The sequence below is a fragment of the Medicago sativa genome, chromosome 7 (assembly GCF_051527215.1).
Source record: "Medicago sativa cultivar Bolivia chromosome 7, Bolivia_mono, whole genome shotgun sequence".
NCBI classification, from domain to species: Eukaryota; Viridiplantae; Streptophyta; class Magnoliopsida; order Fabales; family Fabaceae; genus Medicago; species Medicago sativa.
In genome coordinates this window covers 98293733-98318480 of record NC_140755.1, presented here as the reverse complement: position 1 = coordinate 98318480, position 24748 = coordinate 98293733, and the positions used below count along the sequence as shown (strand labels likewise).

At 31.0% G+C, this 24748-nt stretch overlaps 3 protein-coding genes across 4 annotated transcripts; 2 read left to right on the top strand and 1 right to left on the bottom strand.

Annotated features, from left to right (window-relative positions):
• Positions 1-2852: 2852 nt before the first annotated feature.
• RBP-DR1 (RNA-binding protein-defense related 1) lies at positions 2853-7747 on the top strand. Of its 2 annotated transcripts, none has more exons than XM_085727360.1 (9): positions 2853-3176; positions 3287-3369; positions 4416-4467; positions 4607-4732; positions 4839-4918; positions 6117-6293; positions 6477-6816; positions 7262-7405; positions 7485-7747. In XM_085727360.1, the coding sequence occupies exons 1-9, from the start codon at positions 3005-3007 to the stop codon at positions 7610-7612; spliced, it is 1302 nt and encodes a 433-aa protein (XP_085583486.1). In that variant the 5' UTR covers positions 2853-3004; the 3' UTR covers positions 7613-7747. The 2 variants fall into 2 exon arrangements, with proteins under 2 accessions (XP_085583486.1, XP_085583484.1); XM_085727358.1 differs by having other exon boundaries at positions 4836-4918.
• A 10149-nt stretch (positions 7748-17896) lies between these two features.
• On the top strand, positions 17897-18735 carry LOC146910967 (uncharacterized). The gene has a single exon (XM_085727357.1). It carries the CDS (start codon positions 18193-18195, stop codon positions 18586-18588), a length of 396 nt encoding a protein of 131 aa, XP_085583483.1. The 5' UTR covers positions 17897-18192; the 3' UTR covers positions 18589-18735.
• Positions 18736-20215: 1480 nt separating this feature from the next.
• Positions 20216-23419, bottom strand: LOC146910966 (rho GTPase-activating protein 2-like). Its single transcript, XM_085727356.1, has 4 exons — positions 22976-23419; positions 22096-22216; positions 21643-21993; positions 20216-21117 (listed from the first exon to the last, which is right to left on the bottom strand). The coding sequence occupies exons 1-4, from the start codon at positions 23284-23286 to the stop codon at positions 20584-20586; spliced, it is 1317 nt and encodes a 438-aa protein (XP_085583482.1). The 5' UTR covers positions 23287-23419; the 3' UTR covers positions 20216-20583.
• Positions 23420-24748: the final 1329 nt, after the last annotated feature.

The following is a 24748-nucleotide window of genomic DNA, read 5'->3' as shown; positions in this document are numbered from 1 at the left end:
TTCATCTTGGATTGCCAAAATTGCGATAAACCGTTATAATTTTGATGAAAATTACATTTTGGATCTTCCTCAAAATTATCTTATCTTATAACAATGATTCCACCAAATTCTATGTCTATAAAAACATATATATCTAGGACTCGTTGATTTTAAGATAAGATTTTTTTTTTTTTTTAAACCGGGTATTTTCTGTAAGGCTTTTGGGAGTTTGGAGGGAAAGAAAAGGAAAGACTTTGACGGGTGCAAAATATGTGGAAAAATAGAGAAATCTTTCAATTTTTTTAAAAGAGTAGTTTTTTAGCGAATGATAAATTAATGCATATGATTTCTTGATTTTTAATTTTAAAAATGTTATAACAACATAGATTAAATTTGAATAATTCTTATTAACCCTCCAAAACCCCCCAAAATTCTTCCCCAATACAATTTTTTAGTTCCTCCAAATGAGGATGATTTTGTATTATGAAGAAAAGTTAACCCCCAAAGCCATCCTCTATCATCTTCCTCTATTTCTTCCACTTGCTCATTCCTTTTTTCCTAAGTCTTCCCCTCCCTTCCCCTCCAAACTCGCAAACAAAGCCTAAATAACCGTAAGGACTAATTTCTTGAGGGAAAAAAATATCAATGGATCACAACGTTTTTTTAGATAGGATTGAAGACACTTGAATATTTCTGAAAATGATGATTTCTATTTGTTGTTTAAATATGGTAGAATCAGGGCCATTCTTTGGGGAGTGCAAAGAGCTCAATCGAGCTGGGCCTCCCAAAGCGATGAGGCTCAAAAAAAAAAAATATTGCTCAATGTCCCCACTCCCACTCGAAAAAGAAAAATAAACATGTTTCATCTTTCAATTTCTAAGTAAAAAATCATGTTCCATGTTTCTATTTCTAAGTTAAACATCATATATTTAGTAAAAATAATTGCTAATTTTGATTTCGGTGGCTAATAATCATTATACAAGTGTTATTTTCAATTTAAATAGAAAATTAATCTTTTAAAAAAATTGTGCGTTTTTTTATTAGGAGCCTATTTTTACTACGAGAGTCGAGCCTCCAATTTTATAGGGACGGCCCTGGATAGAATATAGGGTCAATACTTTCTTCGCCAATTTCTTTCATGATTTTTTAAAAATTAAGTATCCTTTATACTACTACTAGTATATTGTTAAAAAAACAACACTTACATATTTTATAGGAGTATAATAACATAGAGATAAGGGTTGACCAAAAAGAAATGTATAAAAGACAGACAAAACACCAAACCAACAAAGTGTCATTACTCAGTTGAATTCTCAATTGACCAACTCACCCTTACTCCCAACCTACCCTTTCCCACTTTAGTCATGGAAAAGTGAATTGCATTTTCATGGTGATGAGTGATGACAACAATTGTCCCTAAACTTGTACTTCCAACCCATCCATCACTGTGTTTCGTGGAAATTCACTTTTCATTCTCAGTAACATTGTAAGATGACCGTTAACTTCAGGGAATTCAGTTGGACTTGGGTACTCTGTCTTGCTAAAAATGGAAATATTGATTTATTTTTAAAATAAAAATAGAGATTAATGAGCACAATATTATTTTATAATAAAAACCAATAGCTCTTCTGACCACAAAAAGAAAATAATAGTTAATACTAATACTATATAAGAAAGAAATATTTATTTCTTTCTAATTAATAAGTGAGTAATAAAAACTATGTCAAATACAATTCACGGTCCTTTGAGTTTCGTATTTATATTTTTTTTTGTTATAAATTGGTCATTTAAATTATATATCTGCATCATTATCATATTTTCATCAAACTCGGTTAAAGTGTTTACGTGGATGTTTAATGTGAAGTTCGTATGTTCAATTTCACCACACTCAAAACTAGAGTTCATACATGTATTGTTCGATCTTGATTTAAAACAAAATTATCTTTTACTTGATTTATAATACTTTTGATGAAATATTTATCTGTAAAATTAGGTTTGAATTCAAAAACAAAATAAAAAAATGTGTGTAAGTAATCATGTATGATGCCATAAACATTTTTGAACATATCACCTCAATATTAAATGATAATTTATACTTCTTAAAAGATAGATTTGTAACAAAAAAAACTTAATAATCTGACTTGTTATAAACATTCACCTTTTAAACCATGGTTTAATAAATACAATATATTGTAATTATAATACCAAATTTTTTATCAAAACACAAAAGTATATCCTTAAAAAAACACAAAAGTATATACATTTAAAAATTGTAGTTTACATATTTTTTTATATGATACACTACTCATCTTTTGTCTTAATGAAATATTTATTCAAATCAACCTACATTCTCATATGATAAATGACAACTCCACTTACAATTTTTTTTTTAGAACGATAATTTGCAAAGATATTTATATTTATCTCTTTTTAAAGAAATTAGCAGGATTCGAATAAATTATTTTGGAGTTCAAGGCTTCAAGCCCTAGACAAAACTTTTTGAATTTTTCATACCACGTACTACTATTAAAATGAAATGAAACACCTTTTTTTCTTATATAAGTCAAACAACAAAAATCCACATTTATTAGTTTTTTTGTTGTTTCTTGATAGAAACATTTATTAGGTTTTCATCACTACTTTTAGTATTTTAATGAAAAAAAAAACTTAGTTATTAAACAAAAGAATATTCTAATAATTTGCCAATTAGGAAGAGTATATTGAGGACAGCTAGACATACAGCACTGTGTCGAATCCACTTGATAAGTAGTGGCATAATGGTAAAAAAAGAAGAAAAAATGTCGCGAACATAAGGTTATAATAATTAAAAATATGCAAAGAAATATATTGAAGATCCAAATTCGCCATAATTCATCGTCCAAAAGAGAGAGAAAGAGAGAGAGTACCTTGTCAATTTGCATCGACGACCCCCAAATTACGAAAAACCAAATCTCAGAAAGAAGAAAGAAGAAAGAAGAGAGAGAAAAAGAATTTCTTTACACGAAACTTCTTGGACTCGACATTAATGGCGGAAACAAAGGAAGAGAGTAAATCTAACAACGAAGAAAGTGTGAAATTGTTCGTAGGTCAAGTACCGAAACACATGACGGAAGATGAGTTACTTACATTGTTCAAAGAATTTGCTATAGTTGACGAAGTCAACATCATCAAAGACAAAGCTACACGCGCTTCTCGAGGTTTTTTTTTTCTTTCTTAATTTCAAATCTCGCATTCTCCGCTAATTCTTCAAATCTACTAGTTTCTTTTTTTTTTTCAACCCTAATTTTCGTGTTTTTTTTTTTTGTAGGTTGTTGTTTCGTGATTTGTCCTTCTAGAGATGAAGCCGATAAGGCCGTTAATGCGTGTCACAATAAGAAAACATTACCGGGGGTGCGTTTAGTAATTTTCTTTTGTTTTTATGCTGTTTAATTCAATGTGGATCCGTTTTTATTCAATTCATATGATTGATGATTCTGATATAAATAGCTTTGTGACGACTACTACTACTAGCTTTTTACTTTAACTAGTAATGAATGTCTTAATTTGTGTGTATATACTTTTTGTCTAATTTTAGCAATTTATGTTTTGGTGCTTATTGCTATTTTTGGGTAACCCACTCTTATAGCTTTCATCACTGTTTTTAATGTCTTCCCCCATATACCCTAGTGTTTCACATTTTTGGTTATTTTTGTAACTTTTCATAGTTGTCACTATAAAACATTGACACAAACACCATATATGACACTGATAATAATTTAAGAAAATGGACGGGGTTAAATGGTTAAATGTAAGTAATCATGTGTGTTTGTATCGTGTTAGTTCTACTAGGCTGGGCCAAGTTTGTTATTTTGATGAACAAATAATGATGCATTATTGAACAGATAAGGATGATTGGTGAAAGTTGCTAGAAACTTTGAATTAATGCATGAAACCTTGTCAAAGAAAATAGTGTTCAAGATTTTGCAAGTAAAAATCAATTATGTAATTATTGGAGAAATAAATTTCTATAATTAAGTTTAGTGGCGGAATTGTGGTCTGGAAAACACGGTGACACAATTGTTGTTACTGTGGGTCTAACAAAATTGTTTTGACATTCGACTCTTATTTGCGTTTCATTGAAATTTTTGGGACTTTTTGACCAAGTAACCTATGAATGAATTACGTTAACTGGCAGGTGTCCATATAGGCCACGCTCCATTTTAATTATGTCACTAATGCCTGCATGATAAGTTGCGTTTGTTAATCCTCCAAGTAGTTGTGATACAAATATGCCTAAAAAGCCGGATACTATTGAACATTTTGACGACTTGATTATCCAAGGCTTTGTTTAGAACACTGAAGTGTTGGTGTTATGAATTTTATTTATTACCACATTATTTTGTATCATTATTCTTCATTCAGATTGGGAAGCAACATGTTTTTTGTTTCTAATTCAGGCATCTAGTCCATTGCAAGTGAAGTATGCAGATGGCGAGTTGGAAAGATTAGGTGTGATATATTTTTATGACTTATTTTAATATTTTAATGAGCAAACAATTTCTGATATTCATTCATGTGCTGAAATACCATTTTTATATCAATGACATGCCTTCTTTCATAAGTAATTATCTTTTGTACTTGAATTCAGAACACAAACTCTTCATTGGCATGCTTCCAAAGAACATTTCTGAAGTTGAAGTATCTGCACTTTTCTCCAAGTATGGAACTATAAAGGATTTACAAATTTTAAGAGGTTCTCAACAGACAAGTAAAGGTGCTTATTTTACGGCTTAATTCATTCTTTATTCTTTCTAGGTTTTGGCTTTCCTTAATCACAATTCACAAGGCTTATTCATAGTTCTCTTACCATGTTGTAGTAGGTTGTGCATTTTTGAAGTATGAAACCAAAGAACAAGCTCTTGCTGCTTTGGAGGCAATCAATGGAAAGCACAAAATGGAGGTTGGTGTTTATTAAAGCCATCACCTGAATTTTTAAATTTTATTCCTATTTTTCATTTTTGGTAGTAGCCAGGTTAATTGTGTAATATAATGTATTTTATATGGACAAATAGAGAGTTAAATGAAAAAAAAAATGTACTTCATTCTATACAGAAATAGAAGGCAAGTGGGCAACAGGTTGAACCGCTTATTCTTTTTGGATGGCTAAAAACCAATCATTTTAAATACAAGATGAAGGAATAGAGAGAATTAGATTTCTTGTACAAGATGAAACTATAGTATTTTCTGAATGATACTACTATTTAGCAATATAGTGGTACTATATACATCTAATTCTATTGATACAATGAGTGCAAGTTATAGTTGAAACCCTGACTAAGATGGCATGAACGGACTATTTTAGATAGATAACATGCTTTTGGTTCCTTGTATGTGGTAGAATGGAGAAGTGCATGCCTTCAACCTCAGTTACAATTTTAGTTGTAAATGGTCTTTGCAGTATATTGGACCTTCAAGCGGCATTCAGTCACAAAATCTTGTTGGTGAGCGATGTGAACATTTAATCATGTTCAGATTTCATTGTAGACCTGCAATTGTTATTTCAATTTTGTATCCCTGTCTCAAAATGGAAACCTAATGGTGGGTTTGTTCCCTACAATGGCTTGTATAGGACATTGTTCCACACCTAGGTTTTACCCGTTAATAATTATTTATATGACAGGCTCGAACTTGATCCAAGTTTGGAAAGGGAAAATCAAGCTCTGGCTTGTTAAACTTCTTACATGTTTGCAATAAATCAGCCCGAGCTGAATAAATCTCAAGACTGGGATTGTTTCCCATGCACACAAACCTTTGTGCACTGTTTCAGTCAACATATATAACTATAATATATGAAAAATATAAGATATATGAATAAAAGCTCATGATGTCGCAAAAATGTGTCATAGTTGAGTTGCACTAGCATCTTATTTTTTCCCAAGCACAAATTATTTTCCCTCTTGGCAAACTAGTCTTCACCCAAAATTACTGATCAGATGCTAAACTTCATCTAGACACCTTTTTTTGTCTTGTGTTTGCATGACCTGGAAGTCATTTATTATCATTTGGTTTGTATGTTCTCTACACACATGACAAAATTTGACGGTGATGCGCTAACTTGACAAGTACAACTGCAATCTGATATATGCTGTCATGTATAGGGTTCAAGTGTTCCCTTAGTTGTCAAATGGGCTGATACTGAAAAGGAAAGACAAGCCCGAAGAGCTCAGAAAGCACAGTCTCAAGCTTCTAATGTGGGACATGATTCTCAGCATCCTTCATTATTTGGAGCCATGCCTATGGGTTATGTTCCTCCATATAACGGTTATGGCTATCAGGTTAGTTCTATTATAATAACACTACAAGACTAATTCAGTTTTTTTCCTTAATTCATGCAGTTCTTCTCCATAGTACTGTCGTCCATTCAAAAATCATCACATTTTTGTATTAATGTTTGTTAGTTTTCATTACTAACATCTTGATGAGTTATATGTGCGTTGACATTAATTTTCTCTTGATAGGCTCCTGGAAGTTATGGGCTCATGCCGTACCGCATGCCGCCACCAATGCAGAATCAACCTGGTTACCACAATATGATGCCTCACATGAATCAAGGAAATGCATTGCGGCCAGATCTCGGCCCCAATATGAATCCTAGAAACTATCATGTGCCTCCTGCAAGTTATGTTGGCTCTTATCCTGCTGTGCCAGGGTTACAACATCCAATGGCATATCCTGGAGGAATGATTAGTCCAAGACCTTTGAATAGTCCTCCTGGTTCTGTTTCACCTTCCGGTGGAAATGGCAACTCCGCTACATCATCAGGGTCCAGCAAAAATTCTGGTGGTGGTCAAGCTGAAGGTTTCTTATTTCTTACTCGTGCTCTGATATAAACGAATGCATACAATTATTCATGTTGATATATTTATATTCGGTGTAAATACCTTTTTAGTCCTTTAACTTATTTTTGAGGTTCAATTTGGTCCCTTAACTCTAAAATGAGTCTATTTGATCCCCTAAGTTATGTCCGTTAACACAAGTTGGTCATTTGTGAAAACTACATAGACGCTGTTAACTAGTGCTGATGTGGCATCTTCTTCGCCAAAGCTAAGCCTTTATTACTATTTCCCTAAACTGGCACAAACACCGTTATCAAACATTGCAAGTGACCAAATTTACTCATTTTAGAGATAAGAGACCAAACCGAACCTTAAATTAGGCTAAGGGACCAAAAATGTATTTAAGGCTTTATATTTTTACAATAACTATTCCTTACAACGATAAATATTACTATATTTTCACTTAGGACCACCTGGCGCAAATCTGTTTATCTATCACATACCTCAAGAATTTGGAGATCAAGAGCTTGCTAATGCCTTTCAACCATTTGGTAGAGTTTTGAGTGCTAAAGTTTTTGTTGACAAAGCTACCGGTGTTAGCAAATGTTTTGGTAAACCTCTGCTCTTATTAGTAATGAATTTGATGGATTTTGTGTGGAGCTTGTGTTTGATGAGAGCTCTCATTTTCAGGGTTTGTAAGTTATGATTCCCCAGAAGCTGCTCAATCTGCTATTAGTATGATGAATGGATGCCAATTAGGAGGTAAGAAATTAAAGGTTCAGCATAAGAGGGACAACAAACCCGGTAAACCTTACTGATGAACACAAACAATGGAATTTGTATAATTCACATTGTAATTCACGACCAGTCTAATGTTAATACAATTTGTAATTTCTGTAACATGAAAGTCTATTTAGACATTGATTATTAATTTATTGATTTTTCCCTCATAATGTCTATCTCTATTGATTGTATTATTCTTTGAAGTTTCATCTCTAGACCCAACCCAACCACCCTTGGTATATGACTACTACCTAATTAATTACCATTTTTATGCTTTAGAGTAGAACTAATTCAAACCATGTTGTCACATTCGTATGAATGAATTTATATCCATTACAAATGATATTTAATGTGAAGTCAAACTTTATAGTTTCACCAAAAAAACGTAAGAATACACAAATGTCAATAGCGAAATAAATAAATAATCATCATTACTAGTAAAAGTCCATTCAAATTATCATAAGATACTTTTGGCAATTCATTTTGAGTAAACGCATGACTATTTCAATCTAAGTAGTCAAATCCCCTAAAAAAAATCTATGTAGCCAAATCTCATGAAAATCAATCAGAATGACCTAACACAAATGGAAGATGCTTGTGATCTTTAATAATTTAGTTGTAAGTTCGATCTTAGGTTGTTACAGATGAGAAAATATGTGCAGGGAGATGTTTACTCTTTATAGTTTATATAAATCTCAGTTATGAGAGATTAATTTCGACAGATGTGGGAAGGATACCTTATTTTACACAAAAATGTCATGAACGTCATTGTTCAAAAACATGAATGTCAAATACTTGATTAAAACATCATAGGATTAGTTGATGGCAATGACAATTACCCACACGCTTAATAGATGTATCTTGTCTGTCTACCACAAAAGTCAAGCATGTCGATTAACATAATTTTCATTGTTTTGAGAAACAAGTGGCCTCCCACCAACTGTGGTCCATTTGTTTCAATTTTTCTCCCAACTCAATTCAATTAGCAGCTACATGTTTCACATGCAATGTCTGTCGTTTTTATTTCCTTCATTTTCTGAATAAAAAAAAAAAATGCTATCTACGTTTATTTTGGAATGTCACAAGAAAAAAAAAAAAAAATCCAGACAGGGTGTTGCTGGATAAAAAGGTTTAAAAAACAATAACTCTTCAAACCGTACGAGTGAAAAGAGAAATGATTGTGTTTTTTTTTTTTTTACAAAAACAAATGATATTCATTCATTCAAATTGATAGAGTACATCGATATAGTGCAAATTCGCTAAAAACAAAAAGGATGAATCTGTGAATAGACTCATAGTATCCATGTTAATAGCATAAAACGATAAAGTACAAATTCCTACACATATGAATATATTCAAATCTCCGGAATAAACATGTCTTCGGATCTGCAACGTGGATGACGTCAAAGTCATTGATTGGATCTGCACTGGATCAAAGTTGATCTAACAATCTGAACCGATCAAATACCTGAGAGAAACAAGAAAGACAAAGAAGGTCGCACAAAGACAACGAACAAACCAACGTCGTACGAAGACGACAAAATCACAAAATAAAAAACGAAATAGATGTGAAAATCACTTATTTTAATAAAAGGGAAAAAGAAAAACGAGTTAGAGAGGTGATTTTGGGTCAAAAATTGACCCTAAATCACCCCTCTTTGGTGAATGAAGGAGAAGAAAACTAGAGTTTTGGTGACGGCTCACAAGAGAGAGAAAGGAAAAAGTATGCGAGAAGTGAGAGAAGTAACAAGTTTATGTATTTTTTTCTTGAAAGTGAGAGAAGAGTGTGAAATGATTTTGTGTTGGTATATGTTAAATGCGATTATTTGAGAGAGAGTTTATATATACAGTGCTTTAAACTTTTCAGTGAAGATGTGATATTTAATTCACTTGTGTGATTCATAAAAGATCGATGCGCTGATTCACAATCTCTCCTCATGACCAACATTTTGTATAAACAATTTTAGACAACTTTTTAAATGGTTAACCTAGCTCAAATTATTGGTTAATTACATTTAATATATAGTTAATTGATATACTCAGGTCAAAACTCATTAATCATCAACATAACTTCATTAACCACGAAGTGAAAGGAGTCACTTCGTGGATAGGACTCTTGTGGATGATGTCTGGCATAAGCATATTCCTCTCAAAGTGTCACTGCTGGCTTGGCAATTTCTTTGCAACAGACTACTGACGAAAGACAACTTGTTAAGGCGGGGTGTTCTTGGCTCTACAGACATCACGTGTGCAGTACCAGGGTGCACAAGTACGGAAACGGTATCTCATTTATTTCTTCAATGCGACACTTCTAGAGAGCTTTGGTCCAAAGTCTGGAACTAGCTAGGTATTTCTTTGGTTACACATGTTCATCTGCGACACCACTTTATTCAAGTTTCCACAATGGCGGGCTTGCCAAGATCTTCACATTTATTTTTTTTAGGACAATTTGGTTTGCTACAGTTTAGGTAATCTGGAAGGAAAGGAATTACTGTATATTCCAAAATACAGCCGCTACTTCCATTGCTCTTCTGGAAAAAGTCAAGCTAAATTCGTTCTTATGGATAAAATCTAAGGAGACTTCCCTTTGTTATAGTTATACTGACCGGTGGAAACACCCGCTTTTGTGTATGGGTGTACATGTGTAATTGTTTTGCTGTTTTTGTTGCTGCTGTTTCTTTAGCAGCATTGTTACTGTGTAAATACTTTCCGGTGTTTCTCCTTTTGCACGCCTTGAGCAGAATGAATCACCGTGGTTATTTTTTTTTTTGTGTAATCACCATGGTTAATTAATATCTCATTTTGATTTGTTCAAAAAAACTTCATTAACCACGAATTTGAGCATGAACAAACTCACTCGCAAAAACAATAGTGGGTGAAAATATTTAGTACCCTCATCGGTATAAAATATAAGAAAAAAAGAAATTGATCTCAAACATAAGAAAATTCAATTACCTTCTTTTTTTCTTTTCTTTTTTTAATGTTGTTGTGTCTAAAATACTCTCAAATTAATATAAATTATATATTTTCATTCTTTCTTTCAAGTATATATATATATTCAACGACTCTTCAACTCTCTCGTTTTTTTTTTTTTTTTTTAAGGAATGACTTATTTTTACGAGTTAAATTCTTTTACATTTAACTGAATTTCTACATAATTAGTTTAAAAATTAGTTAATTTTGCTTATAATTGAAATCGTGCCGATTACCATTTTTCTCCTACCTATGTGGTTTAGTTCCCTATGTTGAACCGTGTACCTTCCCAAAACTGGTAGAACACAGAAAATATAGGTCAAAAGTGACCAAAGATTTTTCTAAGTTGGCTGCCTTAAATAGTTTCATGTAGGCTATGCTGCCCATAACGTGTGTTAGCATCCCCATTATCAAACATGGAACTAACGTGAGTCGTGAATATAAGCCAACATTCAAATAATCAAACCTAAGAATGGAAAATGTCACAAACATCTTACCATTTGGGTTTTGCCTTAATTGTGACTTAACTTTTAAGCACAGCAACTAACAGTACTTAATTCTTTAATTGTTTATTTACATACAAGACGAAAATAAAATGATAAAAATATGTAGATAGAAATAAAAGAAGAGAAAATAAAATCAATAAAATGAGATAAATTCCTACACACTCACATATTCTCAACACTAAAGGGAAAGATATGTAAAAATAAAGAGTAGTACAAATTTATCTTATTGAAAAGAAAGTGAACACGTCAAACCTAAAATCTCTTGAAGATGGTGTGATGAATGACCTATGAATGTCGGACTATTGTCAGGAGTCTTTATCTTGGATTGCAATGAGCGGTACCTGCAAAGACACTCCAATTGTTGATCTATTAGGTAGTTTAGGTTAAAATATATGAGTGTTATGACAATGCCTCTAAGTTAGTATTTATAATGTGAGTTTAATGTTTTGATCCTTAAACATTTACAAGGACAACTACAAGTAGGTCATGAGCGAATATCATTGGTTGTAAACTGGATGACCGAAATTGTTCAAAGGGATCATTATTTCTATATAGTCAAGGGAGGCATCCATGTCAAGGTCCTTCTCGAGGCGGGAAGTCGAGATTAGTCATGGTTTGGGTTTTGACCCAAGAAACTGTTCATTCAAAAGCATAGAAAGCGAAAAGAAAAAATTATATTGAGGGTTCGTTCGTAATAGATTAAAAAAAGTTATTTTTATATTCAATAATTTAGAGATTATATAAAAAAAAAGCATAATCTTTTTTTTGAGGGAAAAAAAGCATAATCTATATTGTTTGTTTATCGTAACAATTTTTTTTTAAATTAGTTTATTTGGAAACAACTATATATAAAAAATTGTTATAAAATTGGCGCTATCTTTCGATACTTATTTTTTTCGATACTTATTTTCTCTCTCGTCTAAAAGAATATATATATATATATATATCTATATATATATATATATATATATATATATATATATATATATTAAAAACTACTCATTGCAATTTTAATTTGAAGGAGATTTTAGATTTTTGTTGATTCTAAATTTTTTTGAAAAGCTGTATATTTTTAAATATACTCTTAAAAATGTTTTTTTTAATTGTGATTATTATTTTTATTTAAAAAAGCTATAAAAATGTCTTTAAATCAATGTTACATCTATTTGAAGTCATGTATATTTCATATTAATTTTTGTTTTTGTTTTTTGGGTAATATATGCATTTGATCCATGTAAATATAGTGAAGTTGAATTTCGATCTATGCAATATTTTTTTTTTTGAAAAACACCTTATTAAAAAATTGTTTTAAAAAGTACTTATGACCCAAAAATCTTGCTGATTTGGCACAAATCAGCACACATGTCACTTGCTGACTGTACATAAGTAGTACACATGGCATTTACTGGTTTTTTTTTGAAGAAATAACATTTACCGGTTTAAATAATAAAAAAATGATTTCATTAATTTATTTAAACATTTAATAGTAAAATAGCACAAGTGTCACTTGCTGACCGTACATAAGCAGTAACCGTGATATTTTCCTATTTTTGGCTGTGACTAGAATTTGAACCCCGAACCTTACATATATTATGCATTGTCTAAACCAACTTGCATATATTATGCATTGTCCAAACCAACTGAGCTACCTCATGAGGACCGTGATATTTTACACTAAACGTGTAAAAAAATTAATTAAATCGTATTTTAAAACATTTTTTTTGCATGGGTTTATTTCAAATAATTTTTTGGTCAGAAGGATCTTTTGTTAAAACAAGATTCGGGTTTGAAGGAGTGGGTATAATGAAAATTTCAAAAATTCATCTTTTCACCAGAAGTGGAAAAATAATGAAAAGAATGAAGGCAAAAGTGGACAAAGTGGCAAAGCTGGTGAGAATATTTGTTATCGATGTAGAGGCAAATGTCATTGGTCTCGTACCTGTCGTACACCAAAGCATCTTGTTGAGCTTTATCAACAATCAATCAAAAACAAGGAGAAAAAGATTGAAACTAATTTTGCATATGAAGATGATGATATGGATTTCAATCAACTAGATGATGTTGATATCTTTGAGGATCCAAATGAAAAGATTGATCACCTTAGTGGAGATGGAGATGGAAGAATCAAGAAATAATTTCTTTTTACTAGCTTTATAATCAAGTCTTATGTTTGATTTTCCCAATGTTTTGAATTTCTCAATGTTATGACAATTGCATTTTATGTCTTTATGATAATAATTTTATTTCTTTGTTGTTTAAATAATTACTTATCATGGTGATTTCTTTAAGTTCATTCTTATTCTTGTTGTTTATCTATTTTTACTTTTGTTCGAGAAAATGATTAGAATAAATAAAACATATATTAATGTAAATCTGAAGTTTACATATTATATTAAGTTTTTCGTTGGCAAGACCGGTAGGGTTATCCCGGATCTATTATGATGCGAAAATAGTAAATAATTTCTATGCGCATTTATTAAAGAACCAGCAGATTCTTCAAACCAAAAATATTTGTGCATTATTAATTCCCAAAGAAAGTTGACAATTCGATAGAGCTTATATAAAGTGATATTGTAAATCAATACATCGATCATGTGGATCACTTCGATATTTTATGACTTTGATTGATGCATCAACGAAATGATCACATGTATGTTTGTTGTCAACTCACAACCAGAAGTTTGTGTAATTGTTTTCTCAACCAAGTTGACCAAGAGTTTGTTTTGTTTTATGAGTTATTCATAAAGTATTTTATAAGTATCAATTATCAATTAAAATTGATATTAAACAGCTTGTAGCATATGCTCATGAAATGGACTTGAAGATCCGTTCTTTAGACGTCTAAAGTTAATTGTATGATTGATACTTATGAGGCCATACCTTCTAAACTCTACTTTGGGAGTCAACAAACATGTATGTTGATATATATATATATATATTGATTCGCATCAAGCCAACAAGTTACCATACGTAAGTCCTCCCCTGAATTTATATTTTGGTTAAGAACTTAATATTTCTTATCTAAGCAAATTTTTGGATGTGTTGTGTCTATCACAATTGCTCCAATATAATGCACTTAGATAGATCTTGAAAGAATATTGGGAAAGTATATTTGATATGAATATTCATCTATTATAAATTGTATTGAGCCAACTTGTTTACAGCCCAGTAGGTTGATTATCAATAGACTGATTAGTTTTCCCAATATTAGGGGGAGAGAATAAGCAGCTGAAAATGTGAACCTGAAGTTCAAATGAATTATTTGAAAGGAAATATTATTGTCTCATCTTGATCCTCAAAATATAACTCGTTTGCAAAGTTAAACAAATAAAATAGCAGCTGCTAATGCTCCAAACGAAATAGATGTCCCTGTCGGATTTTTGCAAATGAGTCCCAACCGTGCATGAAGCATGGTAGATCAGTTCCGCATATAAAATCCTCAAACAAGAAAAGGAGCTAAAAGGAAAGATAACCCAAATGAGGATGTGTAAACTCTAAAAGAGTCATATGACATAATTGATATTTTAGTTCCAGAAGAACTGACCAGGTACCTGAAATTTTTGGAAAAGAAAGATATCTCGATAAATTATGTCATGAATGGAATGAGGTGGAACCAAAATATAACTCAACGTTGACGATGTTTTTGCATATAATATAGCGCTATGTGTGATAAGTGATAATGAGGATCATGAATTAAAGTCTATAAAAGGTTATAGAAAAGGAAAATATTTGCAGATGGAAAGAGACAATTCCAGTGAAATCAAACTCGCTTTGCAAAGCTAAACTTTTTGGACTTGTAGTCCGCACACTTGAAGATGTGAAGTTAATTAGATATATACAATTTTTCGCGCGAAAGAGAATTACATTGATAAAATACATATGTAAAGAGTTTGATATGTTCACCGGAAGTAAGATGATATATGTCTATCATTTACGTTTACGAGACATATTCACCTGAAGTGAATTCAAGAACTTTTTCTTGCTGGATTAAGTTTAGTATCACATGAAAGGCTCAATTTATATGAAAGATGTGTTGCATTATAGGTGTATGACTCACATGATAGTGATGAGTATATGAAACTCTCTGAAAGAGTTAATTTTCGTGAGATATTGAAGAAATGACATCGTATGTCCATTTTAATGTATTTTGTTAATTATATGTATTGTGGTATTTTGTTTTTTTTTTTTGTCAATATTAGTAAATACAGATATCAAGACAAAGTCAAGCATACATTTTGTACCTTAGAGAAACAATATGATCAAGGAATTGGAGAATGTTCTTTCAAACTCAATATGAAGATAATATCTCAAGCACTGCTCATTTGGAGATGAGTATGGAGATAAATCAGATCTCTCTTCAAAGTCACCGCCAAGTAAAGCTTTTGAGTAACTAGAATAGAAGACGAATTGACTTTATTTGTCTCATATACGACTGTCTTTATGAGGGGGAGACATAAATGTGTTCTGCACTCTTTTTCCCTTAACCATGGTTTTATCCCACTGGTTTTTTTGGTAAGGTTTTTAACGAGACAGATTATCACACAAAAGGATGTTGTACTCTTTTTCCTTCACTGGAATTTTTTTCCCACTGGGTTTTTCTCTAGTAAGGTTTTAATGAGGCATATCCTTGATGGACATCCAAGGGGGAGTGTTATGAATATTACAAGTGGATGTCCATATAGCAATTGGGTTATTGGGTCATATTATTAGTTTATTGGACTATATTATGCTTGGTCCCCAAGTCATTGGTGCTTGCTTCCCAACTCATTGTATTCCTATAAATAGAGCTCATATGTAACCAAATTGGACATCACAGAAGAATAATATAATCTTCTTTCTTCTCTCTCTATTCTCCCTGCTTCTCTTTATTCTTGTTCTTATTCTAGTAGTCTTTATTCTTGTTCTTATTCTAATAGTTTTATAACAATTATAACATTTTTTGTTGCATGGGTTTATTTCAATTTTTTTTATAGAGGCCAAACTCTAACTTCATTATATTTGTAGGAACCACTTGTGTATTTTAGCCTTTTCTTTTTATATTTTTTCTTATTTATTATAACATTTTTTGTTGCATGGGTTTATTTCAATTTTTTTTTACAGAGGCCAAACTCTAACTTCATTATATTTGTAGGAACCACAACATTTTTTGTTGCATGGGTTTATTTCAATTTTTTTTACAGAGGCCAAACTCTAACTTCATTATATTTGTAGGAACCGTGTATTTTAGCCTTTTCTTTTTATATTTTTTCTTATTTCTTATAAGTGAGGAATTTTTTTGTTTTTTTTGTTTGCATAAATTAAATATTTTCTTTTGGTAGTGGCCGAGGTTTGAACCCCGGACCTTGGATATTTTTATGCATTATCCAACCAACTCAGCTAAGCTCGCAAAGACTTGCATACATATTTTCTAATCCTTATATATGAGATTTCGCCACATGCATAACAGGGAAAATATTAATTTATTTTCGTAATTTTCTGTCTACTTTTCTTTGCTCATATTCTTTCAAGATACATGAATCTTAATACCTTTAGAAGCATAAAGAGTCAAAATCTACCCTAAAAGGGGTTGAAGTATTCTAAATACCAAGAAGGAAATTTCATAAAAAAAAAAAGTACCAAAAGAATGAAAAGGACATTCCTCAAATTAACCAATATTCCAAGAACATCTATTAAAAATAAAATACGAAAATAATTTCAAATATATATATATATATATATATATATATATATATATATATATATTTAAATAGGTCTAAATATGATTCTAGTCCATGTAATTATAACGTTTTTTTGTTTTTGTTTTGATATTTGTTTTTGTTTAGATCTAGGATTAAAAAATTGTTGTTTTTAGTCTGTGACGTATGTGACATTAGGGACTAAAAACAAGAATTTTTTTAAATTTCCAAAGACTAAAACAAAAAACTTCCAAGGACTAATACTAAAATAATGCTATAATAGGAAGGACTGAGATCATGTTTAAACCTTTAAAATATCAAATTATCAATATACACACTTTAAATTTTTTTAAACAATATTTTTAAAGTGGTAGGTATATTTCATATGCAATTTTTTATTTATTTTTACAAGAGATGAGAGCTATTTTTTTTTGTTGAATTGATGTATTTTTAATCCTTGTTACAAAAAGAAGTATTTTTTATCATTAAAAATGAGAGTGTTTAAATTAAATTTTATTTAAATATTATTTACTTTGATCCTTACATGTAATGAATTGGTTTTCCTTTGAAAAAAAATGTAATCAATTGGTTTTAGTCTCACAACGTGGAGTAAAACTATGCCTTTTAGTCTCTACTATAATTAAAACACACACTATTTTTATTAAACGTAAAAATATAAAAAAATATAATATTTGTAAGTACAAAGTTAAAAAGTTTCATAGTTGATGGACTCCACATTTTTTTTTTTTTTATCACAGTATAACTTGATTTATTTTATTTTTCATTTTCTCTCCCTTCCTCTTCTCTTTCTTTTTTAATAAAAAAATAATAATCAGCAGATCTTTTAGACTCATACAGTCTCTTTCTTTGATTCCTAACTTAGTCTAGATTTCATCCAATTTGACTAGAGAACCATGAATTTAACACCTTGGAAGCAAATAGAGTCAAAATCTATCCTAAAAAAAGGTTGAAATGCTCAAAGTACCAAGAAAGAAAATGTACATTCATGAAATTAACTTCAGTATTCAAGAAGCAGATATTTTCAAAATTATCCCATTATTAAATGTTTTTTTCTTTAATGAGAAAAATTCTTTAACTAATATTTTTTTAATAAAACACTCGTGAGGCTTTCCTAAATATAATAATTTAACTTACAATGAATGTTTGAATTCAGGGTCCTCCATGTCTTCTTCTAGAAAAGTGTTGGAACATGTCTCTATTGTTCTATTGGACAAGCTACATAAATTGAGCCAAATCCTTCTGCTTTAATTATAATGACTAATGACTACTACTTACTATAGTCCCATCCAAGCTTTTGAATCATTACCTAGTCACTTTCACAAAAAAGTATCAAACAAGTTAATTAATAGTAGTACTATATATTTTTTATTATAGATACCCTAGTTGATTATAATTGTTGTATTGGTTCTAACTCTTGCACAATTTCAAATCCATTCTGAAATGGACATAAAAGATCCTTATGAATATCATAAGATTCCTTCACATATGCTTATTGAGGCCACTGGTGATTCTGAAGTTGATTCTAGTGATCCAACTTTTGATGAATTTGGTTATGAAATTGGTTGTGCAGATGATGATGATGATGATGCTCAATCCTGTTGCCATGATAATGCTGCTGAATTCAAGGGATATGAGTCTTTGAATGATGAAGACGATGACGAAGATGTGAAGAAGAAGAAAAAAGGTGATGTTCATGGTAATTCATATTGTGAAGATGATGAGATGCAAGAACAGAACAACTACAAGTCCTTTGTGTCTGATGATTCTTCAGACCAAGAGTTTGTAGATGAGAAGGAAAAGAACAGGCTCTTTTGGGAAGCTTGTTTGGCATCTTGATTGTATTCTGATATTTTTCTTTCTAAATCACTTTTATGGATTTCTGATAATCACTTAGAGGCATAGCATCACTTAGATGAAAGCTTCCAATTGTATCTATGCTATTTTTATACTTCTACCCATTCAAAGTTTCATATGTTGTTTCTACATTTTGTTCTCTAATTGATCTAATAATTTTTTTTTTTCATGAATTATGTTTGGCATGACTCATAGTTCATTGATATGTGTCGCTCGAGCGGTAAACATTAGGGGTAATATTGTAAATAGAGTCGTAGTATTTATGGTTTAGACAGAATATTGTAACGTATTGCAGCCGTTCAGTCAAAGACATGACAAAATTGACCAAACTTTGTGACATATATCATGTATTATTCATTTGCGTTTTTTGTGTGTTTCCTTTTGAACCAAGATTGTTTTTCTAACCATTTTTATGTGTTAAACCTCCGGTTCCTATAGGAAGAGGGTCATATAGTAATCCGGAGTTTAGCCATAAAGTAAGGGAAGTATGACCAATAATTGTTCAACCCAATAATCGAAACTCTATTCCACCCATCTTTTAAGAAAACTATTTGGCTTGTTTGTTGCCACTAGTATTGATCATAATCTTGTTACATAATTGGTTTATTTTGTTTACCTTTTATGTTAATATGTCTTGTTTGATGAGATTCAAGAAAGTTAGGTAAAATTTACTCTGGTATTTTTCTTTGACTGTTAGCTGGGAAAGAAATGTGGGCGGCAAGCTTAATAGATTGCAAGCATTTGGGGTTTAATATGGCCCCACATTGGTTTAAAGTCTTCCCATCTTGATCAAATTCTGATGCTTTTAGTTTTTTATTTATATAAGCAATGGTTTTAATGAATAATAATAATTGCCATATAATATAACATGTGATCTTAGAAGAATAGTTTAGTATTACTATAATATTACCATTACCAAGTGTGATGAAATAGTCAAATTTCACATATTATTAAACAGCGTGCAGTCTTTACCATTGAAAATAGTTGGTCACACGTTTCAAATTAATTTTAGGAGTTGATTCCTTTGGAATAGGCTTTTCTCAGAGACCCTATGCAAGTATACTACGACCAATACGTTTGGATTGGATGCACATGTTGTGTCCTTGTGGATTCGGATTGCACAATCACACAGTCAGAGTCGGTACATCGGTGGCCGTTGGATAAAACGGGGCGTTATAGATTTAAAGATGGATGGATAAAACAGGGCGTTATAGATTTAAAGTTGGATAGTTTAGTTTTTTAAAACATCAAAATCTGTATTTAAATCTGAACAATCCGATCTCAATCCTACAGACACCATTGTGTTAACTGTGTGAGTGTGTGGATTGTTGACTGATGGCAATTCAATTCCTTGCCCTTGTGTCCCAATGCTTTTTCAATGTGCATTCATTTATAGATTTTACCAGCGAGAGTTTGAGTTTCATAGGTGGCTGATAGGTTTGTTATTATTAGTTAAGAAATCAAATAACAGACCCATCAGTGGCACTGTGATATTTTAATTTTTCAAACAAAATTTGACATAGTATGGTAAGTAAAGTGAAAAATCAAACCATTGATGTATTTAGTGGTTGATATAACTACTTAGTACATTTTAAAGTGACTTGTGAAGTTTAAAAAGCAAACTCTTTACATTGTAACGTGAATTAGACATAAATGAATCCATAAAATTTTGATCATGAACGACACACATAACTAGCACCATTTTTAGGCTTAATCAATCTCTCTACTCCCTAAGAATAGATTAACAAGCACAACTTCTAACCTAGATGAAATTCGTAGCTAATGTATCCAAATAGTTTAGTATATTTGGACACATAACATAATCAGGTCAAATTCAGCACTAAGCTGAACATAACTCTACAATCCAAAAACAAGAAAAACCTACTAATCAAGTATACACAAGCACCCCTTGCTTGCAAAACACAAAATCTAAAACAATTCACTTAAAACACTCCTGACAACAAGAAGCTCAAATTCTTAATTAGATGCAAACAAAGGCAAGAGTGAAACAGAATCACTAAATTTATCTACCATCTCCACATCATTGGTGTCTTTACTTTCTATTGATGGACTACTTGTGTCAGCATTTGATCCCTCAGTTGTTGTCGAGCCGTTTCTATAACTGGAACTCAGACAGGAATCCTCAGTTTTGGTAGGACTCTCTAACTCTTCTTGCAAATGCTCTGCAGGTTTTTCTTTTGTGAATCGTTTTGTCTGAACATCATCCAATTGTTCTAAGAAGCATTCTTCTATCTCACTTAGAGCAGATGCAGCTTCTTCAATGTTGTGGCTGTAGTCAACATGATCATCATAATCTAACTTGGTTCTTTTCAATTCACCGCTAGTATACATTTCTTGTTGACTGTCATATTCATCTGATGAATGAGATGACATGGATGAATATTCTGCTGTTGCTGTTTCTTCGCGGTCTCGAAGTGTCTTCAATATCAGTGTTTTCAGTAAATTCATCACTTGGACCGCATGCATTAGAGCAGTTAGTGGATCAGACATCTGTTTTCATGAGACAAAAAATGAAAATGAAATTAAAAATAACAATTTCTCAGTTTGCATAGTGATCATGCATGTGTAATATATACAGGCTAAAAGCATTAAGCATAATTTCGTTTGGCATAAAAATATTTGACATGCATACTATATCATTTACACACAAAAATGTGGAGTGGACAAATAATCTGTAAAATAAAAGTACAACATCACAAGAATAATTGATTAAAAAGTTCATAGTTTAAAGTTCTAATAGAAAGAACTACTGCACAACTCAATGACGCTTAGATGAGATGACTCAAGCATGGAAATGCAAAAACATTAAAACTTTAGGGGTGAGTTTGACAGATTTAGGTTGTGTGCAGTCACAATCTTGTGACTTCACGTAGTCGGTATACGGGACTGTGATTGCATAAAACATTCAAATCCGAGGTTGACGATTTGGATCCCACATGATTTTATTAGGCTCTGCGATTTCTTGCAGGGGATACATGATTTATACACACAAAATGTGCAAGCACATAAGCATACCTGAGTCATATTTGGAGCAAAAACCATAGCAATATTCCTAGCATCCATTTTGTTATAATCCTCTTCAACTACAACATCAGCCATAAGATCAACAGCCCAATTAAGCAAAGCTGATTCAACTGGTTTCAGCTGCTTCACAAGCTCAACAGATTCTTCTTCAGTGTTGCATTCAAGAACTTCCTCAGGTGAAAGTCCATCTAACACTCCTGAAGGAAGTTCCCTAAACCATGCTTTAATTAAGCCAGCCAAACAATGTACATCAATGTCATTTGGCACAATGCCACTATTCAATTGCTCCCTCAAATGTTCCTCTTCACCATTTTCTGGATTTATACGAAATATTCCTTCAGCCTGAAAATTCATTAATTAAAAAATGAAAAAAGAGGGAAAAATATTTTATAGTTGGTTCACATAATCTGGAAAACTGGCATATATCATAAATTTTGTACTTACCTTTAGTCCTCCCTGTGAGTATAACCTCTCCTGCATTAGTAACAGAATAGTGGGGACACTGTTTCCTTTTGAATCATAAGAACATTGCATTGATTCTGCTGAGACACCAAACACACTAACACTGCAATTATTCATGATCACAAATCACATCAGAATATGGATAAACATTAGTTAAAAAAAACATGATTTAATAATAGCTTTTGGAAAATTTTAATTATAGCAATTGGTTCTAAAGAAACAGTAAATAAAGATACCCAATCATTAAATCAAAGAAACTTATTGTAAGTAGTGGCATAAAACGGCTTGCATTTTATGAAAAAGTAAACGCAAAACAAAAGCATTAGAAAATATTGAGATGAACTTTTCAAATCCTACATTACCGTTATGGAAACTTTTCATCATCAAATAAAGGCAAATCTCAATAACTTGGCTTTTAATGCAACCATTTAATTACTAACTTTTACTTCACTTTTCTCTCAACCAACTGAAAAAACCTCGTTGAAGGATAATATGAAAGCTTTAATGCTAACTCAACACAGAGAAATAAACGTAACAAAAAAAAAAAAAAAAACACAGAAATAAACCACCAACAATAAAATCTTACCCTAAAAAAATTCAATTTTTTAGCATTTTAATCAAACCCCATTGAAATGTTACTACAAAACTAAATTAGAAACCAACATTTGGTTAGTCCAAATGGAACCGGATTTAGATCCCTTAAGTAAAATCTCGAGTTTGAGCAGTGCGGATGAAAGTAGTCGGTGGCCAGTCAGTTTTCCCGGTGGAGATTATCAGTTGGTGATGGATATTTTGCATCAATAACATACTATAAAACACAAAACAAAATTAGAAAAAAATGAAAAAGAAAAAAGTAAGGTACCTAGCACTAGGAACAGGAGCAGGAACATGAACTTCAAGCTCAAGAGGAAGACCCAAAAACCCATTAAAACGATCAAACGTGACATGGCTAACATGCTTAACATTTGTAGGCCATCCAATCTCCATTGGATGATGAACGGCGGAGATTACATCGTCAGGACTCTCCACACTACAAGCAACCATTGATTTCTTCAAAGCAGCTAACATTAACGCTGCTGGCGACACTTCTTCCCCGCCGTCTCTGCTTCCTCTTCTTCCCTTCACACTACTACCACCACCGCATCCACCACTCACCATCACTGGTCCTCTCATCTTCTTCTCCACACAAACACTATCTTCTTATGAGTAGAGAAAGAGACAAATTTTGATTTTGAATTTGAGGATGAGTTTTTGATGTTTTTGTTGGGTTGTGTTGCGTAAATGAATGATGTTTGTTTTTGTGTGTGATGGGTTATGTTATGAAGGCTCTTCTTGTATTACTCTTGTGAACTTCAACGGCCACTTGTTTTTCAAATTTTGGTTAACTTTATCTACAGTTCCTTCTTTGTCCTTTTTTCCCCTCTAGGTATATTTATATTGGCTTAAATATGGTATTGGTCCCTGCAAAATAGATCAGTTTTGGTTTTAGTCCCTGCAAATTTTTTTTATAGTTTTTGGTCCCTGGAAAAATAGGTCAGTTTTGGTTTTAGTCCCTGCAAATTTTTTTTATAGTTTTTGATCCCTGCAAAAATAGGCCAGTTTTGGTTTTAGTCCCTGCAATTTTTTTTTTTTTTTATAGTTTTTGGTCCCTGAAAAAATTCTGGAAAAATGAAAAATTAATAAAAAAATTTAAAAATTCTGGAAAATTGAAAAATTAATAAAAATGAAAAAAATTTAAAAAAATACGGAAAAAATTAAAAATTATGGAAAAATTAATAAAAATAAAAAACGATTAAAAAAATAAAATAATCTAATAAAATGAAAAATAATGCTAAATTCTGAAGAAAAAAAAAAGATTAAAAAATTTTGAAAAAATAAAATTTTAAAATTTTCTAAAAAAATTAAAATATTAAAATTCTGGAAAAATTAAATTTTCGAAATTTTAATAAAAATTCTGGAAAAATTCTAAATAAAATTTTAATGAAAAATAAAAATTCTGGAAAATATCTAAAAAATTTCGAAATTTTCGAAAAAAATTTAAAAGATTAAACATTTTTAAAAAAATGAAATTTTGATTAGTATATATTCGAAATTTCCCTTATTCTCAATTTATAAATACACAAAAGTTCCCGGGTTATAAATACACAAAAATTCCTGGAAAAAATACTAATGAAAATTTCGAAATTTCAAAAAATACACAAAAAACCTAAGATCGGTTTATAAATACACATATTTTTTCCCTTATTCTCGGTTTATAAATACACAAAATTCCCGGAATTTTTTTTGGAAATAAATACACTGAAAAAACTTAAGCTCGACATATATACTAATGAAATTTTCCAGAATTTTTATTAAAATTTCAAAAATTTTAATTAAAATTTCGAAAATTTCATTTTTCCAGAATTTTAATTTTTTTCAGAAAATTTCGAAATTTTATTTTTTCAGAATTTTTTAATATTTTTTATTTTTTTCAGAATTTATCATTATTTTTCATTTTATTCGATTATTTTATTTTTTTAATCATTTTTTATTTTTATTAATTTTTCTAGAATTTTTAAATTTTTTCCTTATTTTTTTAAATTTTTTTCATTTTTATTAATTTTTAATTTTCGAGAATTTTTTTATTAATTTTTCA

Coding starts and splice junctions, on each gene's coding strand:
- RBP-DR1 (XM_085727358.1), top strand. CDS start 3,005: ATGGCGGAAACAAAGGAAGAGAGTAAATCTAACAACGAAGAAAGTGTG. Junction 3,370..4,415: donor ATAAGAAAACATTACCGGGG/GTGCGTTTAGTA, acceptor TTTCTAATTCAG/GCATCTAGTCCATTGCAAGT. Junction 6,817..7,261: donor TGGTGGTGGTCAAGCTGAAG/GTTTCTTATTTC, acceptor ATTTTCACTTAG/GACCACCTGGCGCAAATCTG.
- LOC146910967 (XM_085727357.1), top strand. CDS start 18,193: ATGGACATAAAAGATCCTTATGAATATCATAAGATTCCTTCACATATG.
- LOC146910966 (XM_085727356.1), bottom strand. CDS start 23,286: ATGAGAGGACCAGTGATGGTGAGTGGTGGATGCGGTGGTGGTAGTAGT. Junction 22,217..22,975: donor GCTCCTGTTCCTAGTGCTAG/GTACCTTACTTT, acceptor GAATAATTGCAG/TGTTAGTGTGTTTGGTGTCT. Junction 21,994..22,095: donor ACTCACAGGGAGGACTAAAG/GTAAGTACAAAA, acceptor ATGAATTTTCAG/GCTGAAGGAATATTTCGTAT.